The sequence below is a fragment of the Amblyraja radiata genome, chromosome 6, assembly GCF_010909765.2.
Source record: "Amblyraja radiata isolate CabotCenter1 chromosome 6, sAmbRad1.1.pri, whole genome shotgun sequence".
In the NCBI taxonomy this organism is placed as follows: domain Eukaryota; kingdom Metazoa; phylum Chordata; class Chondrichthyes; order Rajiformes; family Rajidae; genus Amblyraja; species Amblyraja radiata.
In genome coordinates, this window is record NC_045961.1 from 93,186,947 (window position 1) to 93,206,495 (window position 19,549).

Consider the following 19,549-nt stretch of genomic DNA (forward strand, 5'->3'; position numbering starts at 1 on the left):
AATTTTACCCCTATCCCCTATAAACCTAATTCTCTGTTACTTTAAATCTGCCCTCTCTTTATAGACACCTCATGAGAAATAGTAATATCACCCACCCTATGCTTTTCATAATTTTATACACCTCTATCAGATCACCTCTCAGCCTTCTTTGCTCCATCTCTCCTTGAAACTCAACCTCTCCAATCTAGCAACACCCTTATGAACCTTTTCCATGTCCTCTCTTGGTTAATCACATTTTTCCTGTCACCAGAATTATACACACTAGACAATAGGCGCAGAAGCAGGCCATTCGGCCTTTCAAGCCAGCACCGCCATTCAATGTGATCATGGCTGACCATCCACAATCAGTACCCCGTATTCCAAGTGCAGCACAACCACCATTTTATACAATTGATGTCGCAACTCTTGTACTCAATGATAAAAAGCCTAGCCCATTAGGCTTAGATTTGTAGCCATTTGTAGTCAATAATGTCGGAGACCCAGCCCAACCAATAGTCGTAGATGTCGCCAAGCGGAGACTCTGATCCCGGTGGAGGAGTACAACCAGCGACCACTGCGAGTACACATCGCACCGCCAATTCCAGCCACTACCCCTCTGGTCCCCCTCGCTGGCCCCTCCCCGTGATACCACCCTCTCGTCCATGGCTCTTCCACCGTCTTTTCTCCAAGCTCACTCCTCTCCTCCCCCCCCCACCCACAAACCCCTCTTCCCCCCCCACCCCCACCCACAAACCCCTCTCCCCCCCACAACTCCCCGCCCCACAGAAATTGATTTGTAGTGTCACATAGTTCCAAGGACACAATCTGTTAGATAAAAGGAAATAATGCCAATGCTTAAGACATTTAGAAAGTTATGAAATGGTTAAACCTTCAAGAATTCTGCTATACATTTTAAATACTTTGTTTTTTCTTGTTAGTGTACGCATTCGCAAATTAAGGAGTGTTTGGAAAGCTAACAGAGCTCAGAACCACAATGAGTTTGTCAAAGGTAACAGGGTGAAGGCAGGAGACAAGGGTTGAGAGGGAAAAATTGATCAGCCATGTTTGAATGGCGGAGTAGACTCGATGGGCTGAATGGCCTAATTGTATTCCTAAATCTTATGATCTTAAATACATACTGGTACCTCCTGTGCTGCTTGTCTCTCTCTGGCTGTTATACTTTGATCAGATATCAGCCAACATAGGTGTTGAAAAGTAGCAATTATGACTGAAACAAGCAAGGAAATAAAGGAAATCAAATTAGTCCCATATTAATCAAACAAACTTGTCAAAATTGCACGAGTCAAAATACCTATTTTCTGCAGACTGGGTACGAAATATTTGAAATTACACAAGATACAATTCAAAAGATTGATGCTTAGTTAGAAATACAGATATTAGCAGAACTCCAGCTTTTAATTCTACTCACAAATCGCCTGTGCCGACACTAACAACTTGCAGGATATTTAAACTCTAAACCAGCTTTTAATTCTAATATCCAGACTCCTAGAGCTATTTCGAGTACACCTTCTTCCAATCTGCTTCCTGCAAAGTCTCCATTCTATTCTTGCAGAATCTCTATCATTGCGGCTAATGATAATTCAACATGACGCCGCAACTAATCACACTCCCCACCTCTCCCAACATTCAGAAGGAGCAATTCCCCCCATGATTCTAGTTCAGTCTTCCTTGTCCATCAATACCCTCTCCCTGCCACTTGCACAGAAACCACAGGAGATGCAAAACCTGTCCTTTTTACCTTTTCAGCATTCAGGAACCATAATAAACTTCTTCCAGTTGAAGTAGTAATTCACTTGTGCTCTTTTGATTTAGTATAATGATGTGTTCATCACAGTCTACTTCTCCAGACCAACTACAAATGCAGATTTATTGATGATAGTGGAACACTGCACAAGGCAAAGGTGACCAATTTTCTTGTTGCCTGCCAATTTAATTCTCTATTCCACTCCCATTCTGACATCTGTTTTTGACCTCACACAGTTCCAACTGAGCCTAATATAAATGAAGAATAGCATTTCAATTTCTAACTGGACATATTTCAGCCCTTAGACTCCAACATGTCAACAACTTCAGTAGACCCATATTTCCAGGTGAGTCAGAGCAAGGCAGCCCGATGCAATGTTATTCATCTATAATTTCTGATGAAGGGCATTTGATCTGAAACATTAGTTCTTTTCCCACAAAGATGGCCCGAGTTGCAGAATGTTTCCAGCATTTGTGGTTTTCATTTTACATTGAGCATTTGCTGGTCTTTGATTTTCCCTTTCTATCAATGCCTCTAATTCCTTTCACCATGATTTCACCATCCAATCAGCTTGGAAAAGGGAATGGGAGTCCAAGGACGTCCCAAATAAACATCTGGTGTCAGACCCCACCCTACCGGTCCCTGGCACCAATCTCCCAAGGAAGCAGTGGACGACGCTGAATAGATTCAGGACTGGACATGGCCCCTGCTTGGCCAGCCTTCACAAATGGGGCAGCAGCCCAACCCCACGGTGTGCTTGTGGAGAGCAGCAAACAATGCAACACATCATTGAAGCATGCCCTCAACAAAGACTCAAAGGAGGACTTGTCACCCTTCATACAGCAGATCAAGAGGCAACTGCTTGGCTAAAGGACTTTGCATTCGCTAAATAAATAAATTCCTTAGAAGATTGAGGAGATTGGGTATGTCAATAAATACTATCCTAAACCTCTACAGGTGTACAGTAGAGATCTTATTGACTGGTTTAAGAAAGAACTGCAGATGCTGGAAAAATCAAAGGTAAACAAAAATGCTGGAGAAACTCAGCGGGTGAGGCAACATCTGTGGAGGGAAGGAATAGGTGACGTTTCGGGTCCAGACCCTTCTTCAGACTGATGTGGGGGTGGGGGGGCAGGAAGAAGAAAGGAAGAGGCGGAGACAGTGGGCTGTGGGAGAGCTGGGAAGGGGAAGGAGGAAGAAAGCAAGGACTACCTGAAACTGGAGAAGTCAATGTTCATACTGCTGGGGTATAAATTACGCAAGCGAAATATGAGGTGCTGCTCCTCCAATTTGCAGTGGAACTTACTCTGGCCATGGAGGCGGCCCAGGACAGAAAGGTCGGATTCAGAATGGGAGGCGGAGTTGAAGTGCTTAACCACCGGGAGATCAGGTTGGTTAGTGCGAACTGAACAGAGGTGTTGGGCGAAGCGATCGCCAAGCTTGGTCTCACCGATGTAGAGCAGTTAACACCTAGAACAGTGGATGCAATAAATGAGGTTGAAGGAGGTGCATGTGAACCTCTGCCTCACCAGGAAGGACTGCTTGGGTCCTTGGATGGAGTCGAGGGGGGAGGTGTAGATCAGTGTCACTCATGTTACGAGTCATACTTTGTAGCAACGCCCACTAGTTTAACAGAAATCATCTCTGCCCTTTCACCCTCACTTTTGAGTTCTGTGCTAAGATGAAGTTACCTATGCTGTAATGCTAATAAAGTCTTTGGATCTTAATCACTGTGCATGACTTAAGTTATTCCAACAGCAGAAGCTCAACAGGAGGTAAAGCGACAAGTGTAGCATTTTCTGCGGTTGCAAGGGAAAGTACCAGGGGCGGTGGTGGTTTAGGTGGGAAGGGACGAATTGACCATGGACAAATTGGCCGGTTGCATCATGGCCTAGTTCGGCAACTTGAACACCCAGGAACGAAAATTAAAAAACGTGGTGAACACATCATGGGCATTGATCTCCCCGTTGAAGGGATCTACCAGAGTTGCTGCCTCAAAAAGGCAGCCAGCATCAGAGACCCACATCACCCTGGCCACATTCTCATTTCACACCTGGTATCGGGAAGAAAGTATAGAAGCCTGAAAACTAACGTCCAGGTTCAGCAGCTTCTTCTCAACAACCATCAGGCTATTAGCAGAGCTGCCAGGTTTTGTCAGAGCATTTCAGTATTCTAGTACCTGTACCTGAAAATCAGTATTTTGCTGAGAAAATCAGTATTTTTATACGGTGCCATTTTGCTGAAAGAACTTTTGTTTTTTTATGTGCAGTCATACCCATGTAAGAATACAAGAATGCATAACTTTGCTACCAATTGACATGTCTTCTATGCACCTTACGTGACAGTGCATTCATTGCCATCTCTTTGTATACTGCTGTTTGAACAGCTGCTTCTTGCTTTAAGCATCAGTTGATGATGTAGAAGCCATTTTGGAAGCCCCCCTCTCCCTCCTTCCTCTCCCCCTTTCCCTCCCGCCCACCCTCACTCTCTCCTCCTTTTTTCTCCCACCATTCCCTTCCTCTCTCCCTCCCCATACTCTCACTCTCACCATCGTCTCCCCTTCTCTACCCCTCCCTCTCTCCCCCTTGAGCCCACCCACCGTTCTGTAATCTCAAGGCCCATCCCAATGTAATTGCAATCCCACTGGTAACCTTTCACCACTAGGCTTAACCAGAATTCTACTACTGCGTGAAAAATAATCAAAAGCTAAACTGCGAGAAAGAGAATGCCAAAGACGCATTGTTATACGAGACTTTTCCTGAACAGTCTGTGACCCCTAGCGTTTGGCCATAGCGCTATCTGTAATGTCTGGACTATATAATGTGGGGGGCATTTGTTTTTAGTTTGAGAGTGAGAGAGTGAGAGAGTGAGAGAGTGAGAGAGTGAGAGAGAGAGAGAGAGAGAGAGAGTGTGAGAGTGAGAGTGAGAGAGAGAGAGAGAGACACACACACACACAGTACTATGTTTACATATCTGTTGTGCTGCTACAAGGAAGAATTTCATTGTTCCGTTTCAGGACATACGACAATAAAACACTGTTGACTTTGCTTTTCTCTACCCACAGATGCAGAATGAACCATTGGGCACTCCCAGCCCTACTTCTCTATCCCATGCTCACTCGCTTGCGATATTCAAACCTCATGCCTCTGCAACACAGTATACCATGAGAAATCCATAAACTCCAAGAACAATGTTGGGGAAACTAGGATCTTAACCACCGTCATTTTACACATTTTGACCTTTTGTCAGAATCTTGACATACTGTTTCAACTCTGATAAAAGGTAATCACTCCAAATTATTAATTTTCTACCAAGTATTTCCAACATTTTCTATTTTTTTTCAAATTTCCTGTGTTTGCAGTATTTTGCCTTTGTGGCTTATTCATAAACCAGGAATTTTCCTCAGATCTTTGCCAAAACACAGGAGGCCAACTTTATGCAAAAAAAATAAAATTAAGGAAGTTTTCATGCCAGTTGTGTTCCCAGATTTTTCTTGAACTTTGTGCATTTTTGCTAATACTGCGCCAAAAGCCTTTTTTGATTCATGTTTAACAGATATTTTAAACTCAATTTACCAAGGCTGACACTGCAGGCTCTGTGCTTGCATATGTGATCAGCGGAACACATGCAAATGTGAAGTACTCCTAAAATTGCATGATTTTGACCAAATAAAAGTTTAATCTCCATAAATGGGTTGATGCTTTAGGCTTTAATTTTTATCCATGAAGCTCTAAAACATGCAACAGCTTATAATTCCCCCTTCCCAGTGTTCCCACCAGTCTTACTGTCTCCAACTGCAATCTATCTCTGTCCCGCCCACTCCACTGACATCAGTCTGAAGAAGGGTCTCGACCCAAAACGTCACCCATTCCTTTTCTCCTGAGATGCTGCCTGACCCGCTGAGTTACTTTCAGCATTTTGTGTCTACTAACAGCTCATAGATTTCTTCTGCTCTTAAGATCTGTAACGGCTGCGTTCTTAAACTCTAGTGGTGTGGTGTTTTTTTTTTAATCACTACTAAAGCCTGAGGTCCCAACCTGCATCAAAAGGACATTGGTGCCCAAGAGGAAGAATGTATGCCTTAATGACCGAGCTGTAGTCAATGAACAACGATCAGACTTGGGTTGTTTTTTTTTTGTCCAAGTGGCCCATTGCAGCGTGGAGAGCCAACAAAATCACATCCGCTGTTGATCTGCTTTGGCGATAGGTGAATTATAGTGGGTTGAAATCCTTACTAAGGCAGGAGTTGATAAGCATCATAACCAACCTCTCAAGGCACTGGATGATGGTGTGGTAAATTGGATTAGTAAGTATGCAGATGATACTAAGATAGGTGGGGTTGTGGATAATGCGGTGTTGTGGAAAATCTACAGAGATTTAGGCCATTTGGAAGAGTGGGCTGAAAGATGGCAGATGGAGTTTAATGCTGATAAGTGCGAGGTGCTACATCTTGGCAGGACAAATCAAAATAGGACGTATATGGTAAATGGTAACGAATTGAGGAATGCAGTTGAACAGAGGGATCTAGGAATAACTGTGCATAGTTCCCTGAAGGTGGAATCTCATGTAGATAGGGTGGTAAAGAAAGCTTTTGGTGTGCTGGCCTTCATAAATCAGAGCATTGAGTGTAGAAGTTGGGATGTAATGCTAAAATTGTACAAGGCATTGGTGAGGCCAATTCTGGAGTATGGTGTACAATTTTGGTCGCCTAATTATAGGAAGGATGTCAACAAAATAGAGAGAGTACAGAGGAGATTTACTAGAATGTTGCCTGGATCTCAGCAACTAAGTTACAGAGAGAAAGGTTGAACAAGTTAGGTCTTTATTCTTTGGAGCGCAGAAGGTTAAGGGGGGACTTGATAGAGGTCTTTAAAATGATGAGAGGGATAGACAGAGTTGACGTGGATAAGCTTTTCCCATTGAGAATAGGGACGATTCAAACAAGAGGACATGACTTGAGAATTAAGGGACAGAGGTTTAGGGGTAACACGAGGGGGAACTTCTTTACTCAGAGAGTGGTAGCTGTGTGGAATGAGCTTCCAGTGGAAGTGGTGGAGGCAGGTTCGATTTTATCATTTAAAAATAAATTGGATAGGTATATGGACGGGAAAGGAATGGAGGGTTATGGTCTGAGTGCAGGTAGATGGACTAGGGAAAAATAAGTGTTCGGCACGGACTTGAAGGGCCGAGATGGCCTGTTTACCGTGTTGTAATTGTTATATGGTTATATATCAAAGTTGCACACCATCCTGGTAGTACCTCCTAACCACAACCCTACCTTAGTAACGATCTACAATCGCCGTTTTTGGTTGCACTACGTATTCTGGTTTTGCACTATTTTGGCCTGGTTACCTAGTATAATTAATTTGTTGTATTAGTATATACTTGTTTTATTGGGCCTGTAAATCTGCAGCAAGAAAGAATGTCATTGTTACAATTAAACACTCCTGACTTGCTTCCCGACGTAGTTTAAAGAAGATTCTCGACCCGAAACTTCACATATCCACGTTCTGCCTAACCCACTGAATTACTCCAGCACTGTCTTTTTTTGTAAGCCGGCATCTGCAGTTCCTTGTTTCTCTATTTTACTGCTCCACTGTGAAATCTGGAAGATGACTCCGGATTGTCAATGCTGCCACAGCCAGACATAAAAACAGCTTTTATTTAATTCTTCACATGTTTACTGTTGTTACTTGCGAGCAAAGCACCAATTCCTTGTATGTATACATACTTGCTCTGTTATTTTATTTCATTCTTCACGTGTTTAAATTATGTTTTATTCTTAATTGTTTACTGTATATCGTGTTGTTACGTGCGAGCAAAGCACCAATTCCTTGTATGTATACATACTTGGCTAATAAAACGTATTTGATTCAATTCAAATCTCTCCAAAGTATGCCTACTTTGAGGCTTTCTTCTCTCCAATGCAAGTTCTGCGCGATCCTCTTTCACTGCTCCCCCTCTGTGGTTCCTGCTGTTCTCTGCGATCGTGTTCTGACACGGTACTCGCCACCACAGCCACTGCCTGTGTAGCCATCTTGCACCATATGGCTTCCAGTTATGTTTCCCGGCCTCTCCATTGGAGCCCAGCCAGGAATTCAGGTACCTACACTCAATCCACCATCTCTCACAACAGTTCTCTTTCCATGCACTGCATTCTACACTTTCCACCATGCGCTGGCACCAGCAAGTCAAGTCAAGTCAAGTCAAAGCAGACCCGAGCTTTGTCTTTCCTGCAGGTCTGGACCTCATTCACCCAGACCTGCAATGGACCTCAATATATCTTTTTTGATAAACCCGTATCTGCAGTTCCTCGTTTCTCTGACTCTTGATTACATTGTTTTTCACATTTATTTTTGAACAAGACCAGCATATCATTCAAGGTTCCCAACGTAGAACAAACTGCCAAAACATGGAGAAATTATACTGAAGTTTACATGTTATTTTGAGGAAATCTTAGACATTTCTAGCATTTATTGCCATTTTAATTAATATGTTTGATTACCTGCTAATAGTTGTTTTGTGCAAAAAATAACACTATATTTTTGAATTTATATTTTTAAAGCAATAATCTATGCAGCAAAGCTTTTTAATCAGAAAAAAAACTTGAGTTTTAATAGTACTTCCTGTTGATCATTAAAAAAAATACAATTCATTTAAAAAAAATATTGTCAGCAAAATGGATAATTAAGAAAAAAGCTGATGTAGATGTATTAATTTCCATAACAATGTGTTTTTTTTCTTGGATGCTGGGTCCAACCAGGCAGACCATACTGAACTACTGGCCATGGCCCTGATGAATTTCATGCCCCTATCGAAAGTATTTCAACACTCTGCAAAACTTAATTCGAATCCCAGGCAGAAAACTTTTACAAGACTAATTTGGAACCTCTCAGACTCCTAGTCAAGTTTGTGAAAGTGATAGAACATATCACCAGATTTCTTCTATTTTTAATATTCATGATGCCAACACTGCAATCTAAATTAAACACGCCAGCAAGAAAACAAGATCACCCTACCAAACAAAAACTTCAAACTCTACACAGAACAGGCTGGTGACAGGATAAATTTTAACCATGTTTGTTTTTCTTTAAAAGTTTTCATTCCTGAAGAAATCAACTCCTTGGTATGGTTCTTAGAACACTTCATGTAGCTCGGCCAAATGGTTATAATCAGCACAAGAACCACAACTGTGAATGTTGATGGGCTATATGACCTTAGACTTGCAGCTGATCGAATCTTGTCTTAACTTGACAGTCATGTTCAGCAGGGCCTCCTGCATAATATTCAGGTTGAGCAAATTTTTGTTTTCATGCTCATCAGATTCCAAAATAGACTGCAAAAAATCACCATTTCCATTCAACAGGTACAAACTCCATAAAGATCAGGGTTTGAAACAAGTATTAATGGGCTAATATAAAGGACACATTTTGTCATAATATACTTCCAATCCCAAAACTATGATACAGTGCATACTCATCAAATACATGATTCCACACCTTTTAATGTTCCTGCAAGTAATACTCATTACAGAAAGAGGTACAAAGAGTAGTTTCTGTATTACAATAGACAGTAGGTGCAGGAGTAGGCCACTTGGCCCTTCGAGCCAGCACCGCCATTCAATGTGACCATGGCTGATCATCCCCAACAAGTTCCCCATTCCTGCCTTCTCCCCATATCCCCTGATATTCTCTACCCTATCTAGCTCTCTCTTGAAAGTATCCAGAGAACCGGCCTCCACTGACCTCTGAGGCAGAGAATTTCACAGACTCACAACTGTCTCTTCAATAGAGGGTTCGTAGGTGATTAGCAACAGTAAAGGGCCTGCCCCACTTGGCTGTCTTTCGCGCGCCATTTATGTGACCTGCTATCGCGTGTGGGTAGCGCGGGGATGGGCGCATGGAGTGGCGTGGTGGAGTGTGGACTTCGTCCTGCATGAAATCTTCGCGCGCCACCGGCCTGTCGCGTAACTGACGGCCAAAGTGGGACAGGCCTAAGACCCTGGCGTGACGCAACGTCTCACCTCCAACAGCAGCAGAAGCAGGCAAACGATGGTCGAACTCAGCCTGGGGCTCACGGCCGTTGCGGATCCAGATCCACTCCTACTCCCAGAGCGGGGCCAAGACGATTGAAGATAGACACAAAATGCAGGAGTAACTCAGCGGGACCGGCAGCAATGGGTGACATTTCGGGTCTGGAGAGAAGCAATGGGTGACGTTTCGGGTCAAGACCCTTCTTCAGACTGAAACATCACCCATTCCTTCTTCAGACTGAAGAAGGGTCTCGACCCAAAACATCACCCATTCCTTCTCTCCAGAGATGCTGCCGGTCCCGCTGAGTTACTCCTGCATTTTGTGTCCATCTTCAAATTACGTCACGTGCTCCAGACAGCTCTGCGGGCGCATGATGACGCGCGCGACTCTCGCGGGACCGTCACTACTGGCCTGTCGCGTAAGTGACGGCCCAAGTGGGACAGGCCTTTAACAGGCAGCTTACACCTCGTTTAGAGACCATCACAAAGGCATTGTGACTGGATGCGTATTAACCGAAGCTGACAGAAGGCATTCATGGTTGGCGCAACACTGAAGAGAGAAGTCCCTAGGTCCCTAATACTGTACATAGGGTGAAAAGCCAAGTGATGCCTTGCTTCTGCCTTGACTTAAGGGCCTGTCCCACTTGCCGATTTTTTCGGTGACTGCCGGCGTCATATCAGTGTCGGCAAAAAGTTTTTAAACATTTCAAAATCCAGCGGCGACAAAAAAAATGTTGCGACACTTGAAAAAACACCACTCATCATACGTCATCATGCCGCTGCATATTTTTCGGTGACCTGCTACATCAGTCAATGATGCCGGCAGTCGCCGAAAGAAACCGCCAATATTCACAACTCTGTGTGAAAAAGTGTTTCCTCGTCTCTGTTCACTAAATTACATAGAAATTGTGCTCCAAATGCATTTCCAATAGTATAAGTTCCATTTATCATATTATAAACTTTCTAAATGAATAGTAGTGTTGTTTCTTTTGATTATGAACAAACTTTTGAAACCAGGCTGCTGGTGCTCATTTTCCTTCCCAAAAAATAGAACAAAAAACACCCAGCAGGTCAGGCAACATCTCTGGAGAACATGGATAGGTGATTTTTTGTCTGAAGAATAGTCCTGACCTGAAAATCACCTATCCATGTTCTCTAGAAATGATGCCTGACCCACTGAGTTACTCCAGCACTTTACTCCAGTGTCTTTTTGCAAACCAGCATCTGCAGTTGTTTGTACCAACACTAGGAAGAACCCTTGAACCAATTGAATTAGCAGGACCTCTTAATTCTAACCTTGGGAGAGGGAAAAGATTAGTGACATGGATTGTATGCATTTTGAATGTCCATTAAAGATCACATAAATTAACACATTTTGGGGTATAATTCACATTTCATGAAATTTTTTAGGCCATTTTATGGGGGCACAGCGGTAGAGTTGCTGCTTTACAACGTTTGCAGCACTGGAGACCCGGGTTCGCTCATAACCACAGGTACTGTCTGTACGTTCTCCTCATGAACCACGTGGGTTTTCTCCGAGATCTTTCGTTTCCTCCCACATTCCAAAGACGTACAGGTTTGTAGGTTAATTACATGTAAATTGTCCCTCGTGTGTGTAGGATGTTAATGGGCGGGGATCGCTGGTCGGTGCGGACTTGGTGGGCCGAAGGGCCCCATTCCGTGCTGTATCTCTAAACTAAACAATCACTTGACTACACATAACTATATTCCTCCATTCCATGCATAACCTTTCCTAGTCTTTTAAATGCCACTAACGTATCTGCTTCAACCACCACCCCCGGCAGCAGGTTCCAGGCATTCACCATCCTCTGCGTTAAAAAAAAACTTGCCACGCACATCACATTTAAACTTTGCCCCTCTCACCATAATGCCCTCTAGTATTTAATTTTTCCATCATGGCATCATTCTGGTAAACCCCATCTGCACCCTTTCCAAAGCCATCACTAATAGGGTGACCAGAACTGCACCATGACTCTTATACACAATGCCTTGATCATTGAATGCAAGCATACCATATGCTGCCTTCATAATTCTATCAACCTAAGTTGCCACTTTTGGGGAGTTATGGACTTCGACTCCAAGATCCCTCTGTACATTAATGTTGTATGGGATCATGCCATTAATTATATATGTCCCCCTTTTATTTGACCTAGGTTCATAAGTCATAGGAGTAGAATTAGGCCACTTGGCCCATCAAGTGTACTCTGCCATTCAATCATGCCTGATCTATGTTCCCCTCTCAACACTATTCTCCTGCCTTCACCCCACAACCCCTAACACCCATACTAATCAAGAATCTAAAAATATCCATTGCCGGCCTCCATAGCCTTCTGTGGCAATTAATTCCATAGATTCACCATCCTCTGACTAAAGACATTTATTTTCTTCTTCTTTGTAAAGGTGTGTTCTTTTATTCCGAGGCTATGGCCACAGGTCATAGACTCTCCCACAAGTGGAAACATTCTCTCCATTTCTACTCTATCCAGGCCTTTCACCATTCGGTAAGTTTCAATGAGTTCTCCCTTTGAAAAAGCTACTTTTCTTATTTTTATAACTTTATTCGGCTTCATCGCCTTCATCCTTCTAAACTCCAGTAAGTATGGGATCATGAGCCCATGAGCCTTCATGCGCTCATCGAATCTTAACCCAATCTTCCCTGAGATCATTCTTGTAAACCTCCTCTGGACCCTCTCCAATGCCAGCACATCCTTCCTCAAATATGATATATCAGATAAAAGTGTAAATTGTGTGTGTAGGATAGCGTTAATCTGAGGGGATCGCTGGTCAGTGCGAATGCTGTAAGCCGAAGGGCCTGTTTCCTCACTGTATCTCTAAACTAACATTTTATTGTGCAAGAAGGAACTGCAGATGCTGGTTTAAACAAAAGATAGGCACAAAAAGCTGGAATAACTCAGCGGGACAGGCAGCATCTCTGGAGAGAAGGAATGGGTGACGTTTCGGGTCGAGACCCTTCTTCAGACATTGTGTTTGGTTCTGGGAACAAACCAAGCTCAAACCTTGCATTTTAACTGCAGCTCAGCAATGGCACACCACACTTAGAAATGAAGCCACCAAATTAGCACACCATGAGTACCATTTGTATGAAGAATTTGCTTAGGACTGCTGGTATATTTAACATTCTTAGAATGTGATACTGACAAGATTGAAGCCAGCTGCACATTAGAGTCGATCTATATTACCTGCTCACTAATATTCAATTACTTCAAAACTGTGGTTCTTTAATTCTCAGCTTTCATTTTCGATATCTTGTCACATCCATTTTAACCTTGTCTCCAAATATATTATTCATCAACATATCAACTCAAAATTTGATACAACAAATTCACTGTATATCCAAAAACTAGAACTATGCTATGTTTTTGTTACAAGACTACATAGGTTATGTATTCCTATTTTCCACAATTATATTTAAGACCTTGCCTCAGAACATTCATGTATTTTGACCAAAATCTCAAGATTTCATACATCATCCCTAATTTCATCTTTTCAGTATCTTTCCAATACTTCACAAAGAATGGGCTAATGCTTGTTTACCAGAGTTCAATTTTTATCACATATACACTTTCCAGCACGCACATGGATAAGTCAGAGTAGGAGGTTAACACTTTGATCGAGGGAAATTACCATTTAGGCACAACACCAGCAGCCATTTTAGCTTCCGGTCATGTCGACAAAGTGCTAAGTCATGAAATGATTAATGGTGATTTAACCTTTGGTGTGCCCAGCTTTAGCATTCGGGTTCTGTCTCCACACGTGCCTGCGATCAGAACTCCCAGTCCAACCAAATATGGCAATTATATTTTCAGAAGGACTATTTGAAATTCTGTAACAATGCATTTACCAATACTTTTGAAAGTTGGCAGTCCAGACCTATTAATGCTTCTTCAAAAGGGGAATTGTTTCCATTTTGGGGAAAATAATTTGTTTATGATATGGAAGAAAATTGTGAAAGTTTAATTTTAAACAAAGTGAAGCACTGAATAATTTATTCAATTATTTGAAAATATTTCACAACCTCCACACAATGAGAATTTTGCACCACTGTACAAGTGGCAGCAGGTTCAGTGAGGCAAATCAATACTCACATTTGATCATTAAAACCAAACCGCTTTCATCAATAAAGTTTTATTTAAATTATTGATTAACCAAATCTTGAAGTAACTTGGAGCAAGTTGATATTTAGGATGCCATTTAGACACCTGTGGCCTTTACAAAGTCATGCAGTTCTATGCAAGACTGAAACATTTGCCATTCTTGAGGAGAGAAAACTGTTGCCGCTAAAATGCAGTTTGTCGTACTGACTAGATTACCAAATGACAAGTGTCATTTTTCGACACAACTACAGGTATACTCTGATCAAAGCTGGACAAAAATGCTGGAGAAACTCAGCGGGTGAGGCAGCATCTATGGAGCGAAGGAAATAGGCAATATTTCGGGTCAAAACCCTTCTTCAGACTGATGTGGGGGGGGGGGGGGGGGGGGGGGGGGGCGAGCTGAGAAGGGGAGGAGAAAGTAAGGACTACCTGAAATTAGAGAAGTCAATGTTTATACCGCTGGGGTGCAAACTGCCCAAGCGAAATATGAGGTGCTGCTCCTCCAATTTACGGTGGTCCTCACTCTGGCCATGGAGGAGACCCAGGACAGAAAGTTCGGATTCAGAAAGGGAGAGGGGGTTGAAGTGCTGGGCCACCGGGACATCAGGTTGGTTATTGCGAACCAAGTGGATATGTTCGGTGAAGTGATCGCCAAGCCTATGCTTGGTCTCACCGATGTAGAGCAACTGACATCTAGAGCAGCGGATGCAATAGATGAGGTTGGAGGAGGTGCAGGTAAGCCTCTGCCACACCTGGAAAGACGGCTTGGATCCTTGGTTCCATTTTCCAGCATCTGCAGTTCCTTCTTAAACATGTACTCTGATCAAATCCAGTTTTCCAAAAAAACAAAAATCAAATTTGGATCTCCCATCACATCTTACATACAAACAATACTCTCAATTAAAAATGCAATTCATAATCGTAGAATGTTACAATCAGAATGACTTCCATCTTCAAGCCTCTGCTGACTCTTTTTAGGAAAATCCAATTAATCTTACTCCCAATTCTTTTTAGTATCAACAATTCTTTTGCTTACATATTTATTCAATTCTTTTTTGAAAATCATTTCAACAAGACATTTTAAATTCTAACTATTTAATGGTTTCTGCTCGTTATCTTTCTTTTTTGGCAAAGTCTGGGTCTTCTGGTTACTGAACCTTCAGCCATTCAAAGCACTCTAAATATTCTCCCAAACCCTTTACGAGGTTAAACATTTGTGAATTGAACTCGGGACTTTCATTGCTCCAAGAGATCACCAGTCACATCAGACTACCCAATTCCTGGTGCCTCTCCAAAACCTTCAATTAATTTTAAACTGAGATTCACTTTTGCTTTCCCCTCAGAGATCTATGAATCCTTATAATCCTTATAACTCCAATAAGCTGAGGATACTTAATCATTAAATATATTCACGCCTGAAATCCATTTTTCAACATTACGGAATGAAGAATTAATGGAGAACAGGCAGGAAAACTAGTAATAAAGTTCATGATCTTATCAACATGATCTTACTGAGAAAATACTCAATGAAACCTGTGGCTAACTAATGTTCTTATTTCTCAATTTTTAAATGTACGCAACTTACGATTCAACGTGCTTTATACTTTACTTAGCTGACACCAGGTTTAGCATAACTTCCTGAATTTTCATTCCTGTGGCTCCAAATATACAGTTCAAAGAAAGCTCAAGGTTCAATGATACACTTCACAATCCATAACCCATTTAGGCAAATCTCATTTCCTCATCCTTTAACCATAATCACACACGATAAACTGATACCAACTTGCACGACTCAAACAATGCAAACAAAATATGTACATGGAATACCATGAATCGCAAGTTACATATTTACAAATTACAGTAGTTTCATCTCTTTAAAATGGCAACACCTTGCAAAATGTTAGCTGCTACTTGTTTCATGGTATTCCATGTATATATTTGTTTGAGTCTTGCAAGTTGGTATCAGTTTGTGCAATTATGGTTAAAAGGTGAGGAAATTAGATTTGTCTAATACAGTGGTTCCCAACCTTTTTGAGTTCATGGCCCCCTTGGGCTCTTTAATTTTTCTGCGCCCCCCCCCCCCCCCCCCCTGACATTATTAGCGGAAAAAAGTGGCCCCCTTCATTGAAATGGTGGCCCCCTAAATCCCCATTTTTTTCTGTGGCCCCCCTGATTGGGAATCACTGGTCTAATATATATCCAAAATATATTAGGCACTCTCTCTACCCACACAAGTGGACTCTGACAAAATACAGTGGCCCTTTGCATTGCCTAGTGACATTTACCCATTTTGAAGTACAATCAATTATAGCAAGCAGCAGATGAAGATCTTCTTTATCAATCCGCCAGTTTGAAAGAATTAGTCAACTGGGCTTATATTCGGTGGAATTTAGAAGCATGAGAGAAGATTTTGTAGAAACATATAAAATTCTTCGAGGATTGGACAGGGTATGCAGGAAAAATGTTCCCGATGTTGGGGGTGTCCAGAACCAGGGGGTCACAGTTTAAGAATAAGGGATAGGACTGAGACGAGGAAAATATTTTTTACCTAGAGAGTTGTGTATCTGTGGAATTCTCTGCCACAGAAGGCAGTGGACACCAATTCACTGGATGTTTTCAAGAGAGCTAGATTTAGTTCTAAGGGAATCAAGGGATGGGGGAAAAAGCCGGAACAGGGTACTGATTTTGGATGATCAGCCATGATCATATTGAATGGCGGTGCTGGCTCGAAGGGTCGAATGGCCTAATCCTCCACCTATTTTCTATGTTTCTATGTTTGCAGCCAAAAGACAAGTGTGCATACAAATCGTCCTTTAAAAAATTTTGGAAACAGTTAAGCTCAAAAATTTCTAAAATTAAATAGAGACAAGAGGCTGGAATCTTGAGCAGAAAACAGACCACTGGAAGAACTCGTGTTCAAGAAAGAACTGCAGATGCTGGAAGATCGAAGGTACACAAAAATGCTGGAGAAACTCAGCGGGTGCAGCTGCATCTATGGAGCGAAGGTCTGAAGAAGGGTTTCGGCCCGAAACGTCGCCTATTTCCTTCGCTCCATAGATGCTGCTGCACCCGCTGAGTTTCTCCAGCATTTTTGTGTACCACTGGAAAAACTCAGCAGGTCAGGTAGCATCCTTGGAGAGAAAAGAACAGGGGACACAACACGACATCTGCCCATTTTCCTCCACATATGCTGACTGACCAACTGAGCTCCCTCAGCAGTCTAAATATAGAAAAAGGAACTGCAAATGTTGGTTGACAAAAAAAGGATAAAGTGCTGGTGTACCTCAGTGGGTCAGGCAGCATCTCTGGAGGACATGGCTAGGTAACTTTTCAGGTCAGGTCTTCTTAAGGTGGGTCCCGACCCAGGACATCACCTATCCATGGCCCCCTGAGAAGCTGTCCGAACTGCATTTGTGTCCAGCACTTTGTGTCCCTTTATTCCGACAACGCCTGCTTTATTTTTTCTAACACTGAAGTCTGGTTTGACACACCGACCAAAATTAAAATCAATAAAGCTTGCCAACCAGCAATTACATTAAGGCACTTTAACAAGTGACGAGGAGCAGAGTAGAGCAATGAAACCTTTGACCTGTCCTGTTGACAGGAGCAGGGCAAGAGTAGGCCAGGGAGGGGAAGGGTATGGTAGGGTAGGCCAGGATAGGGGCTAGGCAGGAGCACAGTAGGAGCAGGGTAGGGTCTGGGGCAGATAAGGTAGAGGCAGGGTAGGGGCAGGCCACGGACAGGGTGGGGTAAGGGCTGAGGCGGGTAAGGTAGAGGCAGGGTAGTCCAGGGATAGGAACAGGGTAAGGGTAGGGGCAAGGCAGGAGCACAGTAGGAGCAGGCCAGTGCCAGGGTAGGGTAAGGGCTGAGGCGGGTAAGGTAGAGGAGGCAGAGTAGTCCAGGGGTAGGAACAGGCCAGGGTAAGGGTAGGGTAGGACAAGGGCAGGAGTACAGAGTGTAGGGGCAGGCTGCGAGGAGGGCAGGGGGAGGGTAAGGGCAGGGGGAGGGTAAGGGCAGGATCATGGTGCGAGAAGGGCAGGGGGAGGGTAAGGGCGGGGGAGGGGGGAAGGGTAAGGGCGAGGCAGGGCAAGGTGGGCCAGGAGCACGGTAGGAGCAGACATGGTCAGGGTAGGCCTGGGGTAGGAGCATGCCAGAGGCAGGGGCTGGTAAGGTGGAGGCAGGGTAGGCCAGGAACACGGTACGAGCAGGCCAGGGGGAGGGGAGGGGTAGAATAGAGTAGGGCAGGGTAGGAGCAGGCCAGATAGCTAAAGGGTAGGGTAAGGTAGGGCCGGGTAGGCCAGAAGCAGGGTAGAGTAGGCCAGGGTAGGAGGAGCAGGAGAAGGGTTTAGGGGTTGAGGCAGAGTAGGCCTCATGTCTCCCTCCACACCCGGGGGGGACGGTGGAAAAGAAGAGGCCTGCGGCCTGGAGTAGACTCCGACACCGACCTTGCGTTGGCCTCCGCTGGCGCACACTCCGAGTTGCCTTCGGCGGAATTCATACGAGAGTGGGTGGGGTGGGGAGAGGAGAGCGGGGCAGCGCTGGAGGAGGCGGGGTGTGTGTGTGTGGGGGCGAGAGCAGCCTCGGCTCCGTCTCTCTCTCTCTCTCTCTCTCTCCTCCTTCCTTCTATTACACTGGGTTAGGGAGCAGGCGAGGGAGGGTTGTCCGCTACAAGGCCAGGGCCGCTGGGGCTCGTTGTTGTTGTTGTTGTTGTTGCTGCTGCTGCTACAGCCGCCGCCGCCGCCGCACCTCGACTCCCCGCTCCGCCATCTTGATGCGAAGGTTCCAGTTGGTGCTGGCGCTTAAAGGGACACTCCTCCTCCTCCTCCCCCTCTTCACTCCTCCTCCCCCTCTTCACTCCTCCTCCCCTTCACTCCTCCTCCTCCTCCCCCTCTTCACTCCTCCTCCTCCTCTTCACTCCTCCTCCTCCTCCCCTTCACTCCTCCTCCTCCTCTTCACTCCTCCTCCTGCTGACTCCCTCCTTCTCCCCTCCTCCTCCTCCTCTTCACTCCTCCTCCTCCTCTTCACTCCTCCTCCTCCTCTTCACTCCTCCTCCCCTCTTCCCTCCTCCTCCTCCTCCCCCTCTTCACTCCTCTTCCTCCTCTTCACTCCTCCTCCCCTTCACTCCTCTTCCTCCTCTTCACTCCTCCTCCTCCCCTTCTCCTCCTCCTCCTCCTCCTCCTCCTCCTCCTCCTCCTCCTCTTCACTCCTCCTCCTCCTCTTCACTCCTCCTCCTCCTCTTCCTCCCCCTCTTCACTCCTCCTCCTCCTCTTCACTCCTCCTCCTGCTGACTCCCTCCTTCTCCCCTCCTCCTCTTCTTCACTCCTCCTCCTCATCACTCCTCTTCACTCCTCCTCCGCATCTTCACTCCTCCTCCCCCTCTTCACTCCTCTGCTTCCCTCCTCCTCCTCTTCACTCCCCCCCACTCCTCCTCCTGCTGACTCCCTCCTTCTCCCACCCCTCCTCCTCCTCCTGCTGACTCCTCCTCCCCTCCTCTACTCCTCCTCCCCCTCCTCTCCTCCTCCTCTTCACTCATCCTCCTCCTCTTCACTCCTCCTCCTCCCCTCCTCCTCCTCTTCACTCCTCCTCCCCTCTTCCTCCTCCTCCTCCTCACTCCTTCTCCCCCCCTCCTCCTGCTGA

The 19,549-nt window shown here is 44.5% G+C and overlaps 1 protein-coding gene across 3 annotated transcripts in view; it reads right to left on the bottom strand.

Annotated features, from left to right (window-relative positions):
* The window catches only part of ube3a (ubiquitin protein ligase E3A), a 54,485-nt gene extending 35,764 nt beyond the window's left edge, over window positions 1–18,721 (bottom strand). Inside the window, exons 1-2 of one of the 3 annotated variants that reach the window (XM_033023250.1) lie at window positions 18,358–18,690; window positions 1,125–1,207 (exon numbers count right to left, since the gene is read on the bottom strand). Coding sequence is in view for 2 of the 3 variants with exons in the window: in XM_033023249.1 (XP_032879140.1) it covers window positions 18,358–18,410 (53 nt within the window). In the remaining variant the exon portion in view is untranslated. Of the gene's footprint in view, window positions 1–1,124; window positions 1,208–18,357 lie in introns of all 3 variants that reach the window. The other 2 variants (XM_033023249.1, XM_033023251.1) reach the window with 2 other exon arrangements.
* Between the last annotated feature and the right edge of the window lie 828 nt (window positions 18,722–19,549).